General features: G+C 37.5%; 1 protein-coding gene across 2 annotated transcripts in view; it reads right to left on the bottom strand.

Moving 5' to 3' along the window:
- The window catches only part of cin (Molybdenum cofactor synthesis protein cinnamon), a 377,936-nt gene that overhangs the window by 119,294 nt on the left and 238,042 nt on the right, over positions 1-20,600 (bottom strand). For both annotated transcript variants that reach the window (XM_090403113.1, XM_090403112.1), the window contains one exon: positions 10,099-10,252. In XM_090403113.1, coding sequence (XP_090259239.1) covers positions 10,099-10,252 — 154 coding nt within the window. The remainder of the gene's footprint in view (positions 1-10,098; positions 10,253-20,600) is intronic.

The raw sequence follows: 20,600 nt of genomic DNA, 5'->3' as shown, positions 1-20,600 counted from the left end.
AATGAGTCTCCTCCACACCTTCCTGTCTTGGGCTGTCGCCACATCCAAGTTCTTCATCTTCAAGTCCTCTTCTACCAGCTCCCTCCATCTCTTCTTTGGCCGCCCATGCTTCCACCTTCCTTGCACATCCATCTGCATGACCATTCTTCCCACATATTCGTCCTCCCTCCTCATCACATGACCAAACCATCTCAACCTTGCCTCCTGTATTTTCGCTCCTAAGTTTGTAACTTTCACCGTTCCCCTGACAGTCTTTTCTCAGACGATCCTTTCTGGTCACACCGCACATCGACCTAAGCATTCTCATCTCTGCTACTTCCATCCTGCTGATGTTATTTTTCCTCAGGGCTACAGTTTCTATAGCATATGTCATAGCTGGCCTCACTACTGTCCTATAAATTTTGCCTTTCAGATTGATTGGCACCCTCTTATCGCATAACACTCCAGCCATCTCCCTCCAGTTCCTTCAACCCGCTTGTATCCTGCATCCCACTTCCTTCTCAGCTCCTCCATCTTCTTCCACTGTTGAACCTAAGTATCTAAAGTCTCTCACCTTCCTGATGACATTTCCTTCCAGATCTGTCTCCTGGCCACCGCCGCCCACTGCGCAACACATATACTCTGTCTTACTTCTGCTCAGTCTCATACCTCTCTCTTCCGGTACTTTTCTCCATCTTTCCAGTTTAGTTCCCGCTTCTTCTCTTGAATCTACACACAGCAAGATGTCATCTGCATACAGCATTGTCCAAGGTGCATCTTCTCTCACCTCCTCTGTTACCACCTCCATCACAATATTAAACAGAAACAGACTTAATGCTGACCCTTGATGCAAGCCAACTGTTACTTAAAAACTTTCTGTCTGTCCCAAACAGGTCCGAACACTTGTCTTCACATTTAGTAGGCTCTGTAAATTTTTGTGATGGTTATTAATGAGACTTTATACTTCTTTAGGCTGTATAAATATTTGATTTGTTCAAATAAAATTTAATTTTGGTTTAATTTGGTTTAAATGCTATATATTTAAATATTAATACAATAAAAATATTTTTTTTTTGAGTTGTCATAATCATTATACTATCATTTTATATGTCTTGTAATGACTTAGAATAAATAAATTGTTCATTATTAATTTATTAATTTATTTACACTCATTCTTTCACTTCTAATGAGTGAAGGTTTTTAGTCAAACATTTTTTTGCAGCCTACTTGAGATACACTTTTATGGCAAATGGCTTACAGTCCAATTGAGTTTGACACTCCTGATGTTACAAAGTTTGACAAAGGAGGTATGCTGTTCTAGAGCTGCATTTCTCCATCTTGTTACCTTGGAGGAACCTTTGAAATAATTTTCGAGTCACAGGAAACCCCTGCATAAAATTTATCATAGTATACGTTTTTTTTTCTCCACTCATTATCTCTTGAGGAGTCCCTAGCAACATCTCACAGAACACTAGAGTTTCACAGAACCCCAGTTTAGAAATCCTCTAGGACAATTTAATGTAATTATTGCTTTTATTTACGTTGCATCCATGTACATTTTATCTAGTTGTGAAGATACTTCATCACAAATTTTGTTTACTCATGCTAGTGTATACGATTAAAAGAAGAATATGATTTCTTGTCTAGTATAATTCACTTTTTAATGAAGTGAAAAAACTTTCTGCAGATCTAAGATTTCTGAGAAAAATTACAGGGGTTAAAAAGATGGCATCAATGGCAATAACATGTAGAAAGGAACTTAAGATTATAAAGAAATATGGAAAATTAAAAATTACAGATTACTTTGGAAGAAATGTTTTGTTAACCAGGTAGTCTTTTGACTCTGAAGGAACCCTTGAAATAATTTTCAGATCACAGGGAAGCCCTGCATACAATTTATTACATTTTTATGTATTTATTGATATATATATTATGATTAAAATTACACACACACACACACACACACACACACTGCATGGAAAGAAGTCACTGGACACCATAGTGTGATGAACAAACAGTCATGATGCCCACTTTAATAAGACGTAGGATTTCCTTTTGCTATGCCGACTGCAGCAATCCTACGAGGCATACTTTCCAAAAGCATGTGATAGGAATTAACGGAAATTTTGGATCATTCTTCCCATAAGCATGTAATGAGGTCCTGGAGTGTTGCTGGCAGATGTCCCTTGACCTCACCTGATGCTCCAGTTCATCCCAGAAATGTTTAATAGAGTTGAGATCAGGACTCTGTGGAAGCAAGTCAAGTGAGGTGCACAAACCATGCAGTTACAGCAGCATGTTCAGATGTATACAAAGGAGGTATGCTGTACTACAGCTGCAATATGATGTCCTCCCAGCACTTAAGCCTTAACACAAGGAGTTCAATGTTTGTTGCACTACAGAGGTCTGAGGCCAAACCAGGTAAAACAGGACCATACCATCACACTACAACCTCTAAATTTCATAGCTGGAGTTATGCACTCTGGTAAGAGACGTTCACCGGACATCTGCTGCATCCATACTAGTCCATCTGCTCAGTAGATGGTGTAGCATGATTCGTTGCTCCATAACACAGCTTTCCAAGCTTCCATATCATGCTGTACATTCTCTTTGCACCACTAAAAACAATGTTGTATGTTGGATAGGGTAATGTGGAGCTTACATATTGCAGTCAGTCCTACCATGGAAATGCATGTTGTGAGCCGCGGTTCTGTATGCTTTTGTGCAATTTGTGTTCCAAGCAATACCTGGAACTCTGCATTCAATGTGCCAGCTGACAAATGGCGAGTTTTATATATTATCCTTTGTAGCATCCTATGGTCACATTTGGTGAATCATCTACTGCAGGTAGCACTTTCATCTCAGTATGGTATCACTGATTGTGGACCTGAGATGGTGAAATTTGTCAATTTGCCAAACAGATAGGCTTGCAATCATAACACCTATTTCAAACTCTGTCAGTTCCCTTCTCACAGCCATTTCGCCCAGACACAGTTGCACTAATTTGAGAGCATCACATTCCTGCAATTTACCAGCTACAAATACTTACAAACACGTGACTTGTGTGGTATCATGCACCTCGCCCATAGGGGGGGGGGGGTTGTTGACTACTTACCAAGCAGTGTATATATTATTACACATTGATCTATACTATCCTTCAATGGGACAGGGACAGACTGGTCATGTTCACACCAAAACTCAGTCTTGCCTCTTCTCTTGCAAAAGAAATCTCAGCTCACATTCCCTTATCCTCAGTAATAAACAAATCACTAGACAAGATCAGATCTGTCTGATTAGACAAATCTTCAGCTACAGTCTTTCCTGGCTCAAACAGATCACATCAATAGCTTCCTTAGCACCCAAAAAAAAATAGGCATTCTCTTTTGCTCAAGAAGCTATTTTATACCCAGCCAACTCTTAACTATATACAAACAACAGCTATGCTTAGAATACTATTTACATGTTTGGAGTTGAGTACCTAAAATTTCTCTAAAAACTGAATTAGATTCATGTCATGATGAGAGGAATCTTCGCATCGCTTTTTTCAGTCGAAGGTGAGTTAGCTAATCTTATTTGGCAGTAGCAGGTTTTTTTTTTCTCCCAGAAATGCAGGTTTTTCATCCCACATATAGGCAAATCGGTCATGAGAATACACACAATTTACAGACAACATATATTAGTTGTGGTGGTCGGTAGATTGTGCTGTGTGTGTGTGGATGGTTGTAGTGTCATGAGGTTGGAGGACTAAGAAAGGGAGACGATGAGTTGAGTGGAGAAGTGTGCCCTCTCACGATGAGTCCTTGGACTCCTTGGAGGTGACATGTAATAATAATAATAATAAAAAAATTCTTGATACCATCCAGAAGAGAGCAATTTGGTTCACAAACAATCCTTCTCTTACAGATTCACTTCAATCTCTCTATCATAGAAGCAGTGTTTTCGCTCTTTGTCTATTCTACAGGTACTTCAATGGTCAGTGTCAATAAATTGAGAATCATCATTCCTCCACTTTCTGTTGCACCTGTTAATCCAAGAGTACAGCTACCAAGTACACATTTACTGTGCAAATGAAATACACTGAACCTGCTTTCTTCTTCCTCTCTTATTCAACCTATCTTGACCTCTGTCCTCTAGAACAGCCTACTGAAAGAGGTATTTCCAAACAGCTACAATCTGCACTCTTTGAAAAAAATGTCAATAAGCTTCTATCTGGCTGCTCATCTATCCCCCCCCCCCCACACACACAGTACTGATGTGCTTATAAGTCCTTCAACCTCTTGTGTATGTAATCAATAAAATTAAAAAAAAATAGTAATAGTAGTTGTGTAAACTTAATTATGTAGTACTATCCATAGACACCAATAGTCGAGATAACAACATCATACTACAGTGTCCAAACTGAAGAAGTCAAGTTTTAGACAGAAAGGATTGGAGGGAACAAATCCAGGAGGCAAAGTTATGATCTGGCTGTAGAGCCATAATAATAATAAGAAGATCCATAGCATCCTGTACACCTGAGTGTACATATTAGAAATGGATAGGTGGAATTTGTTGTGAAAGACTGATTTTTTGACAGAGGGTAGAGAGTATTTTGTGGAGTATTTTAAATATGAAGGAAGGAGTTTTTCCTGGTTATGGTTAGGTTAAGAAAATTTTCTACTTAGTTGATTATATAACATAAATAGAGATAAAACTTCATTTATTTTGAATAAATTATGTTTTGCAAAATGAAACAAACAAACAAAAAAGAGTAAAATGCAAACTAGAGAAAATATCAAATGCAAAATCTTACTATCCTCAAGCCGGTGGTACATCTGATATGTATTTGCATGAAATGCACCCGGTGAACCTTCATACATGTATGAAATGAAAGTGGTGATTTTTACTATCCCGTAAGAATATCTTAGTGAGATTTTTACAGAGTAGTTCACCATTGCTTCCCCCACCCCTGAATTTTATCTGGACTCAGGACTGGCATATGGCTGGGATGTATCCATGACTGTAATCCATGTTTGTTGACAGGGCTGATTTGCCTGTTCTGGGGTACGAACATAAGACTGGCTAACTCACTTTTCATTGAAAGACACCAGATAAAAGGTTCCTCACATCACTGATGGGAATCGAACCCAGGTCTTTCTGACCAAAGCTACGTCTATATTGACTGAGCTACAGAGACTCATGAAATGTAAGTATATATATGTAAATATTAGCCAATATTTTGCGACCTCAGATTGTAGGAATTAGTGAGATCCAGCTATCAGAATCAGACCTATTAAATGGTATCAAGTGTCATGGGTACAGTATTTTTAGGAAGGATAGAGTACATAAGAGAGGAGGAGGCATGCTGATAATGATATTGGATGGCTTAAATCCCGTTAGAGTTAAGATCTATGAATGTAGTAATACTACTAACAATATTTCATGTGGCAATGAGTTTGAAGCCATCTGGTGTAAGGTGGAATCTAACAAGACAAATTACATAGTGAGGTGTTGTTACAGATCTGGTGGATCGGTTGCTAGTGATGAAGAAATGCATCACCAAATAGAAAAGGTGAGCGTGAAAAGAGTAATCATAATGGGAGACTTTAATTATCCAAATATTGATTGGGTAGCAGTAGAATCTCATGAGAAGAATGAAAATGCATTTATTGAGCTGTTTGCAGGACTTCCTCAAGCAGCATGTGACAGAAGGAACTCGAGGTCAAAGGGTGTCAGATTGTCAGAGGGCGTTTCAGTTAAAGAGGTAACTATTCTGCCTCCAGTTGGTGACAGTGATCATGCTGTACTCACTTGGGAAGTGACTAAGTTTATGAATTTCAGCGTGTAACCGTTTCCATTCAGAAACGGTTACATGCTGAACTACAAAGCAAGAAATTATGACCAACTGAGGAGTATACTGAGTTCAGTCGAATGGGATTGGTTACTGGATGGAAAGAATATCGACAGTGCATGGCAAGCATTTAAACAATACTTAAATGATGCAATATCAGAAAGTGTCCCGAGAGTTTGAAGAATAAATAGAATAGGAGTCAAATGGATGTGTAATCTTATTAAGCAAGAGATTCGTAAGAAAAGGACGATGTGGAAGTAAAACCATTTGCATAAGGATGGAGTCCGTTATGAATTATAAGCAGCAGGCTAGAATAGTCACAACTGTTGTACGGAAAGCAAAGTCTGATTATGAAAAGAAACTGGTTCTGCGTGCTAAAGACAATCCACAAGAATTCTATTGATATGCTGCAAGTAAAAGAAAGAATGAATATGAAAGAATAACTCTTCTAAATCCAGATGTGTGAGGGTTACAGATGCAGAAGAGGTTGTTCAGTTAATGAGTTCCCATTTTGTTAAAAGCTAACAATCTAATGAACGCAACATTGAGCTCACTGTTACCTCTTTACTGGATGATGAAATGCAGGTGTGTGAGGCTGAGGTATTAGAGCTTTTGCACAAACTGAATAAAAATTCAGCAATAGGGACTGATGGAATATCAGCACGTGCTAAAAGAGTGTTCAGCTGAACTGCCCATTCATATTAAAGGATGTTTAATATGAGTCTCAGAACAGGGAAGATTCTGCAGGAATGGAATGAATATATGATAATTCCATTGCACTAGGGTGGTGTAAAGATCGATGTATCCAACTATCGACTAATTAGTATCTCAGGAGTGGTGGTGAAGATTTTGGAAACATTGATTAGAGCCCGCATTCAGAAATGGGTTGACAGTGAATCTCTATTTTGCAATGAACAACATGGGTTTACTAAGGGAAGGTCATGTTTTAGCAACGTGCTCACATTCTATAACAATGTTACCACTGAACTAGACAAGGGGAATGGATACATCATGATACTTTTGGATTTTGTTAAGGCTTTTGACAGAATACAGCATGGCAGACTGCTGCATAAATCAGAGAAAATGGGTTTGGGTTATACAGTTTTAGCATGGATATCAAAAAGTGGTATATGCGGGATCTGAGTCTGCAAGGTTTAAGGTAACAAGAGATGTACCACAAGGATCAGTGCTTGGTCCACTGTTATTCAATCTGTACATTAATGATATTGGTTAAGGATTTGACAAGAGACATACAGTTATTTGCTGATGATGCAAAGATAGGTAGGGTAACCAGGAATGCTGCTGATATGCAGTTGTTGCAGAATGATTTGAATAGGCTGGAATTGTGGGAATGGGAAAATGGGTGTCAGTTCAATGTCAGTAAATGTAAAGTCATTCACTTCAGCATGATTAGATACCCAATGTCATATTATATTGGTGGGAATTGGCTAGAAGAAACTGATGAGGCTGGGGATCTTGGAGTGTTAGTAGATAGGAAGTTGAAGTTCAGGGATCATGTAGCAAAGATTGCAAATACAACTCAAAAGATAATTGCAATGCTGAAACAAACTTTCACATGTAAAGATAAGGATGTCATTTTGCCTTTTTACAAGGCCTTAATAAGGCCTCACTTGGACTATTGTGTATAGGTTTGGTCTCCTGGTTTCCGTTGTGATTCTGATATATTGGAGAGAATACAAAGGAGAGTGATAAAAATGATATCAGGATTGTGGAATACTGATTATGAGGACAGATTGAGAATTTGTAGACTGCAGACTCTAGCAAACAGGAGAAAGAGGGGTGATATAATTGAGACTTAAAAAACTTCTGAAAGAGTCATACAGGATTTCAATTGATGGAATTTTTCGATTTATGGAGGGTGGAGAAAGGATGAGAGGGCATCCTTGGAAGCTGAGAATGAAGGCTTCCAAGAAGGTGCAAGGGCTAGATTTTTCTCTCAGAGGGTGGTGCGTGATTGGGATGGATTGGCATTGGATGATGTGAGTGCAAGCAATGTGAATGAATTCAAGAAGAGGTATGATAGCTGGTGTGTGTAGTATGTGGCCTCCCTCGATAAGTCTCTTACTCCCTGGAGGTCAGGTCTCTCTTAATAATAATAATAATAAAATATGACTATTTTTAAAAATTCAAAATGTTATATTTTTTTTAATAAAATACAAATCTCAGATTTTTCCTCTTGTTACAGATCTTGACCCAAGGAAGGTTCCTGATTCCTGGTCTAGAGTGTATTGAGAAAGGTACCAAAACCATAAATGATCCAGTTAATGATATACCAGAAAGCTGGTTAATGTCAGAAACAAAGGGTTATTATGAGAATCATGAAGTATAACAGATGGGCCATAGTCAGTTAAATGGCATCACAATATAACAACGGTATGCTTCTTCAGAGAAATATACCAATCCTTCAAAGGTATAATTTCATGTGAGATATACACCTTTGAAGGAGCATATTATGCCTGTCATGGAAAGGGTATATAGTAGCAGCAATGATGACCTTGCTTAATTCCATTCTTGTCAGCTAATAACTTGACAAGAATCGATCTAAAAAATAGAACTAATCTTAAGTATAAAGAGCTAATAAGCTTCATTTCGGCAATGAAAACATTACTAAAATTAAGGGGATATTAGATCCCACATAGTTTTAAAACTGAATAAGAAACTCAAAGATAGGAATCAGAGAGTTTCTTGCCGAATATAGTAAACTATAAAGTATCGGCGAACACTAGCGTTAGCAAATGCAAGTGATCCTAGTACGTAGTACAATCGCGGGCAACTCGTTGCAAAGGTGAGTAAAGTTCATATCGCTATTCTTAGGTATTATCCATAATGTAAAAACACATTTCCTAGGAAAAGTATGCTGTTATTACATTATGGAGGGAGGTCACCACCCAGACCGGTTTCAGCCTTTTTTGAGGCCTCATCAGTGAGTGGCTAGACCTAATACCGAAGTGTATAGCGAAAAGAACTTATATACTCTGCGAACGAGTTTACCAAGTAGGTGCAACCATTAAGTTACTTAAGTATAAAGAGCTAATAAGCTTCATTTCGGCAATGAAAACATTACTAAAATTAAGGGGATATTAGATCCCACATAGTTTTAAAACCGAATAAGAAACTCAAAGATAGGAATCAGAGAGTTTCTTGCCGAATATAGTAAACTATAAAGTATCGGCGAACACTAGCGTTAGCAAATGCAAGTGATCCTAGTACGTAGTACAATCGCGGGCAACTCGTTGCAAAGGTGAGTAAAGTTCAGATCGCTATTCTTAGGTATTATCCATAATGTAAAAACACATTTCCTAGGAAAAGTATGCTGTTATTACATTATGGAGGGAGGTCACCACCCAGACCGGTTTCACCCAGACTTGGTAAACTCGTTCGCAGAGTATATAAGTTCTTTTCGCTATACACTTCGGTATTAGGTCTAGCCACTCACTGATGAGGCCTCAAAAAAGGCTGAAACCGGTCTGGGTGGTGACCTCCCTCCATAATGTAATAACAGCATACTTTTCCTAGGAAATGTGTTTTTACATTATGGATAATACCTAAGAATAGCGATCTGAACTTTACTCACCTTTGCAACGAGTTGCCCGCGATTGTACTACGTACTAGGATCACTTGCATTTGCTAACGCTAGTGTTCGCCGATACTTTATAGTTTACTATATTCGGCAAGAAACTCTCTGATTCCTATCTTTGAGTTTCTTATTCGGTTTTAAAACTATGTGGGATCTAATATCCCCTTAATTTTAGTAATGGAACTAATCATTTAGCAAACTAGATGACCTTTTTCCACTCTTCACCTAGGGAGTGGAAAAAGATCGTCTAGTTTGTAAAATTCCAGTTCCAGATACTCAATGCTGATTACAGGGCTAGGGCAGGGTGACAGAAGCATGAATCAGCAAACCAGGAACATCAGGATGGCTTTATCATATTTCAGTGATCTATTCAGTTACCAAATCTCAACTCGATGTATCTACAGGATGAGGTCAAAAAACTGCTTTGAGAGGGATTCTTCTGTAGTCCAATCTGAGACTACTCTTTGGTGTGAATGAGTCTGGATTGAAGCAGCCTTCGGAATGCTTTCTTACATTTAATGAAGTTCATGTACTGACAAGCTGGGATTGTACTGAGGACAAAAGACAAAATGAACTGTTATCCCTATTAGGCAGATGAATCTAACAGCTGGATACTCAGTATACATTCATGATAAATATAAGCAGTGGTAATAGCTATGCAATAAGATTATGAAAAGTATAATTCACTTACCTCATTTCCTGTTGATAACACAGCTATGGTAGGAATTCCATAAACGGTGACACTTGTTATTCCCAATGAAGCCAATACACCTAACTCTGAAGGTCCTAGTTTGGTGTTTTTAAATAGTAGCTGCTCACCAACAGCAATATCAGAACCTACAGGTCTGTTAAAATATTAATGTCACTGAAAGAGCATTATAATCTCCATTAGTCACAATGAACTTTATCAGCTGTAGGCTGATGAATGAATTAAATTATAATTTAACACATTAATACTAAGCACAGACAAATTGTGTCATTCTGTACTTTTTCATTGGGCAAGATACAAGATATTTTCTATTTGCTTGGGTTGGTACATTAAAACCAAAGCTATGGGGAGGAGAAAGGAATATTATTCTTAGAAAGTATAAGTAACCAATAATTTGTAAAAGCATTTTTTTTTTCTAAAACACACACAAGGAATAATTTTTATATACTTCAAAATAAACAGGTTTTTATTTAGATGTCTACATTTTCAGAAGAATGTAAAAAGTGAATCTGTGTATACAGTCCTGAATAATTCCCAACACAATGATACAAAGAACACGATTTAGAAATTTCGTTGTAGCACTCATTACATCAACCACTTATTTCAAAATCATAGATGAGGGAAAATAATTCTAAGAATTTCTGATAATCTTACATCCTATCTTTCCATATTTTATGTGAAGAGAGAAAGGATTCTCCTTTAGTATATGGAGCTTATTTTCAAGAAAAGTCTTATCTGACAATCCTTTAATCTTCTCTCTCTAATCCCCCTCCCATGCATTAGAAAAGAGGAATAAGCTATGATGAAGCTTCATGCAAAATCTGAATTTCAAATATATGTGAAAAGTCATATTACAGGAATTTACATTTTCTTTCATAAATGAAATCAAAACAATATCTGATTATTTTATTATTATTATTATTATTATGTGACACCTCCAGGGAGTCCAAAGGCTCATTGAGGGAGAGCACCTACTCTTCAGCTGTCTCCAAGAACTCAATCCATCAACTACACCAACACCATCTACCGCTCACCACCACCAACACTAGTATTTCCACAGACAATTACAAACATCCATGCCCATGGATGGATTCGAACCCGCAGCCTTTTGGATGGAGAGCAGATACACTAACCACTCTGCCAACTAGGACTAGTAAATAAGTAAATTTTCCAGTTTATGTTATATATTAAAAAATTACATTACAAGGAACATAACAAACAATGTGAAAGACTTCAAAATGCTTTGTTCCAAAAATTGCTTATATGTTGGTCACAACTTGTAAACACAAGTTTAGAAGAAAACTCCTGCCTTTGAATGGGATAGTAAAATTTGCAATAGTAAAAGTCACAAACCCTAAATTAAAAGAGTCTGGGTATCTACAAAAAATCTCTCATCTTATGCACAAATTCCTGTACTTGCGCAACTTGTTGACATCAGAGTCAGTTCACACACACATTGCGCAGGCTAAAAGTAACTAATTTGTATGTTAAGTTGGAAGGGGTTTGCATAATATTGTAGTGGAAACATTGGAGAAATTACTAAATAAAACAAGTGACATGGATGATTTATCATATAATTCACTTTCATAGTATGTTCAAAAATTATTCACTGTAGATTAGAAATTCTGAAAGAAAAAATTTTGTCACACAAACATGCACAGATCTCAGAGGGAAACATTCTTTCAAGTAGCATTACTAGGTAACTTGCTATTCAGAGGGCAAGTATTGGTTACTGTATCCCCAACACTATCATCAGCAAATTCCTGATGTATATTCTAGAGAGTACACAGGATACTATGATAATATATATGAGAAGTTTATATTTATAACGTCCAAGTGGGATTCTCTCTCCCCCCCCCCCCCCAATTTAGTTTATTATTGGTTGGGACTCCATCATCTAAGACAGAGCTTCTTAAACTGTGGGTCGCGACCCCATTTGGGGTCACGTAACCGAATGTGTGTGTGGGGGGGGGGGGGGCGAAAAATTTGGCAACAGTGAAAAGTTTCTAAACACGCATAGACCAAAAATTAATGCAGATTTGAGGCTATTGTTTGTAATTCTTTATGTAAGTGGTAAAATTATATGTATACCAAAGAATTGTTAAAAATAAATTTCTTTATGATTTATTATCAATGAATGTTTGATTTGTATACCTATTTTATATACCTATATATCCGCAGTTGCGTAAAAATTTCTCGGGTGAAAAGGGGTCGCGAGTGGAAAAAGTTTAAAAGTGCTGGTCTTCTAACTGCATCAGTCTATCGACATCTCGGGTCTTCCTCTGGGCATTTTATTTGGAATCAAACACTTGTTTTGCTAGCATTTCCTTTCCCATTCTATTTAATGAAGTGACAATACCATCTAGAATTAACTCTCCTTATGCATTCTTGAATGCTAACAATGTCAAGCTTCTTCCTAATATTTTCGCTTTTAATATAATTTTACCATTCTGCGTTGAATACTATATCCATTCCTTCTCTTCCGCATGAAACATTCTGTCTGAATATAACATCAGGCAATTTGTTATTTGGAACAATATCATCCGTTTTGTCTTTTTTGTTTCTTTAACACCAGTTATGTTCACCTGATACCTCTCTAATTATTCTGTTAATTCCACTTTTTCCCCGTTGATATTTCTTACATTAATGATGCTGATCTTGAATTGTGCAGATGTTGAGCTATAGTAGCTAACTGTGTCCTGGTTCCCTGATGAAAACACTGGATGCCATGTATAGTAGGTAATGTCCCAGCTGGCATGAAATTTCCATCATGCCGTACCATCATTCCGTTTAGGTTTAAGAGTCGGTTGGCTAAATTCCAAACCGCTAGCCCATTCTTTTTCATTCAGTATCCAGATACCTGCTGAGAGAGTGAACGAGGAAAAGGTGAAGATTGAGGAGTGAACATGAAGTCAAAAACTCTGATCTTTGCTATATAGACGTATTTTCCTATTTATAGAGTTTAGTCCCTCTTCCTACTAATTGTTTTCACAAGCGTTTTACTGGAGAATGAGATTTATTATATGTTTTGATTATTCAGGACTGATTCACAGCACAAATAATGTATTTTTTTTATTACTCTAGAGTGGTTCTTAACCTTTTCGAAGTCACAGAACACTTTTGATTATAAGAAAAATTTGGGGAACATCAAAAGCATTAGGGTCATAAAAGTAACAATAAAAATATGCATGGACTTGCCTTTTATAAAAATTGAACTTATTTTAATGCGATACTTGAGCTTGTCGGCTTTTGCAGTAATATCAGGTCTAATATGTGATATAGCTACCCTCATCTCCTTGTGTATATTAGTAAGTCTTTCATGCTTTTTAGTTTTTATATGGGGTGCTTAAGGGTCAAAGCTGTATAACTGAGAGGAGACCTCCACATAGCCTTTAAAGGAATGCGGAGAACCGACCAGGGCTTCTGACCTAATGTCCAATCCTCACCTTCTCGTGGTGCACCCTGTTGGGTATCTACTTTGATACTGAATGAACGAGGATGGGCTGGCAATTTGGGATTTAGCCGACCAAATTGTATTCTTATTGCTTAAACCAAAATAAAAAATGATGGTACAACATGACAAAATTTCATGCCAGCTGGGGCGTCGCCCGGTTAAACAAGGCCCCCGTTGTTTTCGCCAGGGAACCAGGGCAAACAGCGAAAAGTCAGCTACTGGAACAAATCTGAAAACAAACCCCAACTCAACATCACCAGAGTTAAAGATCGGTACTATCAATGTAAGAAGCCTGAATGGCAAAGAAATGGAGCTAGCTGAGGAATTAGATAAGTACCAGATGGACATAACAGGGGTGACTGAAACAAAAAAGACCAAAACTGGTGAGATCGTTCTGAGCAATAAATACAAAATGTTATATTCAGGCAATGATAATCAAGGAAAAGAAGGAGTAGCCATAGCATTCAACAGAAAATACGAGGCTAATCTTCTTGAATGGCAGTCAGTCTCAAGTAGAGTAATATGGGCAAATATGAGAATGGGGAACTGGACAATGAGACTTATTTGTGCCTATGGTCCCACAGAAGGTTCTACTAAGGTAGAAGTGGAGGAATGTTTTGAGGCTTTAGAAAAAGCAACTGACACAATGAAAAAGGAAAAGTTGGTCGTTGTTGGGGATCTAAATAGCAGAGTAGGAAATGATTGTGAGACATACAAAAATATTTTGGGAAAATTTGGAGAAAAGAGCAAAGCTAATAATAATGGCAAATACCTATTGAATTTCTACTCAGGACATGGACTGGTTATTACTAACACCATGCTCCAACATAATAATGTGCACAAATTCACATAGAGACAAGAGGCAAGGAATAATAAAAGTCTCATTGACTATGTTATTGTTGATAGTGATGTTTTCTCCCTGGTCTAGGACACCAAAGGATTTGAAATTGGAAGTCATAACCAATTAGTCTTGAGTAGGATAAAATTTAATTTCATATTTAAAAGAATAACATGTAAGAAAGTTCTAAAGCGAATAAAAGTTGAGCAGCTCTCAGATGTGAACTGTAGACTAAATACAGAAAGATTATTGAAAAGAAAATGAAAGAGTTTGAGAACAGGAATCAAACCTTGGAGATTCAGTGGCAAACTCTGAAGAAAACATTGATTGATTCTGCCAGAGAGGCGTGTGGTGAGGTTGTGTGCAAGGACAGAACTCCCTGGTGGACACAGGAAGTTAAAGAGGCAGTGAAGGAAAAGAAGAAAGCATATCAAAAGTTCCTGGCAAATAAGTCAGCTTTTACACTTACAGAATACAGAAACAAATGTAAGAAAGCTAAACAGGGTGTAAAACTAGCTAAACAAAAGTCATGGGAGGACTTTGGCAAGAATATAGAAAATAAATATCAAGAAGGTGGCAAAATATTCTGGAGGTTGTTGAAGAAGCTCAGGAATTATTATTATTATTATTATTATTACGGGTATCTCCATGGAGTCAGTAGACTCATCGCGGGAGACCCAAGCTAGCAAAACAATATCTGTCATATCTCTTCTTGAATTCATTTACAGATGAAGAGCTCACAACAAAGTCAGGCAATGAATTCCACTCATTCACCACCCTCCAGGCAAAAAACCTTGTTCTGACACCTTTGTTAACCACACTCTTCTTTAATTTCCAGAGATGACCTCTTGTTCTTCCATCACTATCACACAGCTGAAACATTTCCCCTGCATCAATCCTATAAAAACCTTTTAGTAATTTGAATGTTTCTATCATATCCCCTCTTCTTCGCCTATCAACCAATCTCTGCAATCCACAAGCTCTCAATCTATCAATGTAGGGAGCATTTTTTATATCACTCACCAACTTGGTCACTCTTCTCTGAACCCTCTCCACAGCCTCCTCATCTCCAAGGAATCCAGGTGACCAGACCTGAGCACAGTAATCCAAATGTGGAAGTATCAATGCTTTATAAAGGGGAATAATAACCTCTTTATCTCTGGATGTCAGTGTGTTCCTCAACAACCAAGTAATCCTATGTGCAATCTTGGACACCTTAGCAATGTGTCCTCTGAACTTCATCTCCCTATCTACCAATACCCCTAAGTCCCTAGCCTCATCAATCTCTTGGAGTACCTTTCCATCTATGTAGTACACAGCTGGTAATCTTTTAATCCCAAAATGCAAGACTTTACACTTTTCCACATTGAACTGACATCCATTTTCTTTTGCCCATTTTACCAGCTTATTTAAATCCTCCTGCAAACTTTCAACATCAGCTTGATTTTTTATTGCACTACACAACTTTGCATCATCAGCAAACAACTGAATATCTCCCTTTAAGCCGTTTCCTATATCATTTATATACAAATTAAACAACATTGGCCCAAGCACAGAGCCCTGAGGCACACCACTGGTCACCTGCCTCATTCTGGACTCGGCTCCTCCATACACCACCTTATGGTATCTCTCCCTGAGCCATTCTCCTATCCATATCACCAATTTAATATCCATTCCCATCTGCTCCAATTTGCGTAACAGTGTTCTATGGGGTATCCTGTCAAAAGCCTTAGCAAAATCCAGAAGTACCACTGTGTAGCCAGTTCCTTTGTCCAACTCTGATGTTATTCTATTATGGATAGTTAATAGATTGCTAAGGCAGGATCTACCTTTAACAAAACCATGTTGGCCTCTATAGAGTATCATATCCTGATCCACCCATTCTTGAATTTTGTCTTTAACCAACTTTTCCAATACTTTTACCACTACTCCTGAGATGGTGATTGGTCTGTAATTCAATACTGCAGTTTTAGAGCCACCCTTATGCAAAGGAACCACTTTGCCTAACTTCCACTCCCTAGGGACCATACCAGAGTTCAAACTTAAATTAAATATCCAGGTAAGAGGGGTTGACAATTCATTTGCACATTCACGCAACACCCGAGCTGATATTCCATCTAAGCCTACCGCAGTGTTTGCATTTAAGTTTCGCAATATATTTAATACCTCTGATTCTTTAGCTTCAATTCTCACATTAGGTATTGCTATAGGTATAGAGATATCCTCACTTGGGTGATAGACTTTTGAGAAGTGATCACTCAGTAACTCGACTATTACATCTGATTTTGTCACCTCAATACCATCAGCACCCACTAAGGTTATCCTTCCGAAGTCATTCTTCCTCTTACTTGCCACATAGCGGAAGAACTCTTTGGGATTACCCTTGATCTCTTTGGCTAAGGTCTTCTCATAATCTGATTTAGCTTTTCTTACTATGCTGGTAACCTTCCTAGCTTGAGCCTTGTACTGCTCATGGGTGTCCTGATCGCCCTTCTCCTTGTAAATTCTCCATAACATTTTCTTTTTTTGTAGTTCAAGCTTGATACTACTGCTCATCCATCTAATGCCTGCCTTGTTTGACCTCCTGACCATGGGGACACAATCTGATATTGCTTTCTTCAGATACCCGCTGATTTTATCCCAAGCACTGCTAACATCTTTCCCTTGCAATATGTTCTGCCATGGGATGGCTGCAAGCTCACTCCGAAGCTTGTTATAATTGTCTAACCTGTAGTTTCGTACATACCCCTTCTTAAGAGAAAAATCCACAGATTTTGCAACCTCCCAAGTCAATACCACATGATCGCTTTCACCAACTGGAGGTAACGAGGTCACCTTACTTATGCATATAACCTCTGAACCAATAACCAGGTCCAACACTCTCACACCACGTGTCCCTTCAGTTACGTGCTGTTTCAAGTAATTATCTCATAGCAGATGTATGAACTCCATTTCCTTTTTGCTACGTGATATTTCCTCCTTCCAATTGATATCACCATAATTAAAATACCACATAATAATCACTAAGCCTTCACTCATTGCACTAAGTTGCTGATGCATGAATTCAATATCTCCTCCTGTACTCCCTGGCCTATAGCAGCATCCAACTGTATATTTGGTTGCGTTGGTCACTATTTCGCACCAGACTGCCTCAAATGAACTCTCATTCACATGTCTATCATCATGATATACTACTTTCTTGGAGGAATGGAGGAAAGAATGCTGTAAAAGGAGTTAGAGATGATAAAGGTGACATGAAAACAGGAGAAAAAGATATCCTTGAAGTATGGAGTAATTACTTTGAAAAACTGCTAAATGAAACAAGCAGTGATGACAGCACAGTGATAAAAAACACTGACCAGGCATGCAGTCAGGAATACATATCTATACTTGAAGTAGAAAAAAGCCATCAAAGGCTTGAAATGTGGAAAGGAGTAGATGATATTCGACCAGAAATGCTGAAGTATGGTGGTATAAAAGTCTTAGAGTGGTTGCACTGCATAGTTCAGAAAGCCTGGACAGAGGGACGAATTCCCAATGATTGGAGTAGAGCTCTCATAGTACCCATATATAAAAAGGGAAATAAAACTGAATGTGAGAATTACAGAGGTATTTCCCTACTGAGTGTTGCTGGCAAGATCTATGCAAGTATACTTGAGAAACGGTTAAGAAGAATTGTGGAAGAAAAGCTTGGTAAAGAACAAGCTGGATTCAGGCCAAATAGAGGCTGTCAGGATCAGATCTTCACTTTACGACAAATAGTCGAGAAAGCATGGGAATACAACAAAGATCTGTATTTAAGTTTTGTCGATTTGGAAAAGGCATATGACAAGGTGCCAAGAGAGAAGCTATTCAATACGCTGCAGTTATATGGTGTCAATGGGGCATTATATCAAGCAATACTTAGTCTTTATTTGAGTTGTGAGTCAGCAGTTAGAATTGAAGGAAGTACAGGAAGATGGTTTAATGTTAAATCTGGTGTGAGACAAGGATGTACATTATCCCCTCTGTTATTCATTATCTATATGGATCACATTAGGAAGGAATGTGGTATTAAACCTGATATCAAAATTGGAGATGTTAATGTCAGCTCTTTGCTTTATGCGGATGATGTTATACTTCTAAATAAATCCGCTACAAGTCTGCAAGATTCTCTGACTAAATTGAATAGCTGTTGTAATAGATATGGTATGAAGGTCAGCAATAAAAAGACAAAGACAATGAAAATAGGCAGAATCATTGAAAATGTCAACTGTGTTGTGAATGGAGAACCTGTGGAACAAGTAAAACATTTCAGCTACTTAGGCACGATTTTTACTGAAGATGGTAAATTAAATATAGAAATAGACAACAGAATCAGCAAAGCTGGTATCGTGGGAAGTCAATTGAATAAATTCATATGGAATAAGAAAGAAATTAGTCGGAACACTAAATTAGCTGTATACAAGACAGTGTTCAAACCAGTTTTAACTTATGGATCTGAGAGCTGGATCAGAAGTAAAACACTTGACCAAAGACTAGAGACCGCAGATATGAGAGTCCTGAGAAAGATTAGAGGGGTGAACAGATGGCATCAATGGCAATATCATATTAAAAATGAGGATATTAGAAAAGAACTTGACATTGTCAGCATCCAGGAATGCGTTAGCAGAGCTAATCTCAGGTGGTATGGTCATTTAAATAGAATGGGAGAGGAAAGATTAGCAAAACAAGTGTTCTCTATCAGGTTGGCAGGAAAATGACCCAGAGGAAGACCAAGATATAGGTGGATTGATACGGTACAAAGTGCCTTAGATGATAGAAATATAAGATCTGATAATGTTGGAGTCTTGACAAGTAACAAACTGATTTGGAGGAAAATTGTAGATAGGAAGTTAGTAATGATGTAATTTTTTCATGTAGTACTGTCATATCCTGTACACCCCTTGAGGGTACATGGCAGGAATTTGATGATGATGATGATGATAGTTTTTATATTGGCTAATACTGAGAAACAGAGCTCACAGTAATATGACGTTGAAAATTGTAACAAAATTTTCAGTGCCCTTGTGGAGAGAGCTGAGCATTCGGCTTGTAACTAGTTGTTCTTTTTTTCTTGTAACGAAAATTAACAACTCGGTGTATTAACTGTGCCAAATGGATTTCGTATCCAGTCATAATTGTGTGTGTATTTAAGGAAGGAAAATAACTTGAAATCTTTTCTTCCAATATTGTTAAATGTTCTGTTATAACGGAAATAATATCCTCGACATTTTTATTATGGAGTGAAGGAAACATACCTACTGTATTGTTTTCTGATATGTGGATTTTCCAAAAAGATACTTTTTTTTCACTCAGAACTGTGTCATGTGACATCTTTCACCAGCGGAACACCTGTAACCAGTTTGCGAACACGTGTTCCAGGGAACACCAGTTAAGAACCATTGCTCTAGAGAATTACAATTTCGTTAGTTTTGCCATTCTCTGAAGTGAGAGCAGCAAATGGGGAAAATCGCAAAATTCCCAAACCGAAAAACGAAAATTTGCTTCTTTCAAAATAAAAACTTTTGTAAGGTTTTGCCTTGTGGTCTGTGGTGACCAGAGATATTGATCTCCTCCACTCTACAGTTATGCCACTTTTTATATTATTTAAGTATATATATTTGCTCTCCAACCAACAGGCTGTGGGTTCGAATGCAGTCATGGGCAGGAGATGAATTTCATTGACTGGTGTGAGACCACTGCCCCACTTACTGGAGGCCTGAAGTAGCTTGAAAAAGTTCAGTGTTTGGTCTCTAGAGCAGGACTAATATATATTATATTAGTCCTGCTCTAGGGTGGACTAATATATATTATTTATTTATTTACCTTTTTATATTATTTAAGTGCACTGCACCACTAATCTAGCTACAAGGTACAAAGAAGAAAGAATGATTGTGGAAAGATAACTTCAGCTAGATAATATTAAGATGATTAAGAATTCATAAATGATATAATAATAAAATAATATTAATATTATAATATTAATATAAATTTTATAGCAGTAACAATGACTGTGGTATTCTATTTTTGCACATAATATTAAATTTATTTTTAATGAATCTAGGAGAGAAATAAGAATGAACCTATACTCCTCAGTTTAGCATTCAAACCCACTACATAAAAGCACTCTAAATTCAATAAATTGATATGTGAAAATTTTTCTTTCCAAGG

Source organism: Typopeltis vanoorti, chromosome 13, assembly GCF_054136105.1.
Source record: "Typopeltis vanoorti isolate ZY-2024b chromosome 13, IOZ_Tvanoo_1.0, whole genome shotgun sequence".
NCBI classification, from domain to species: Eukaryota; Metazoa; Arthropoda; class Arachnida; order Uropygi; family Thelyphonidae; genus Typopeltis; species Typopeltis vanoorti.
Note: the sequence above shows the minus strand (reverse complement) of the source record. Positions and strands in the feature narration are given on the sequence as shown.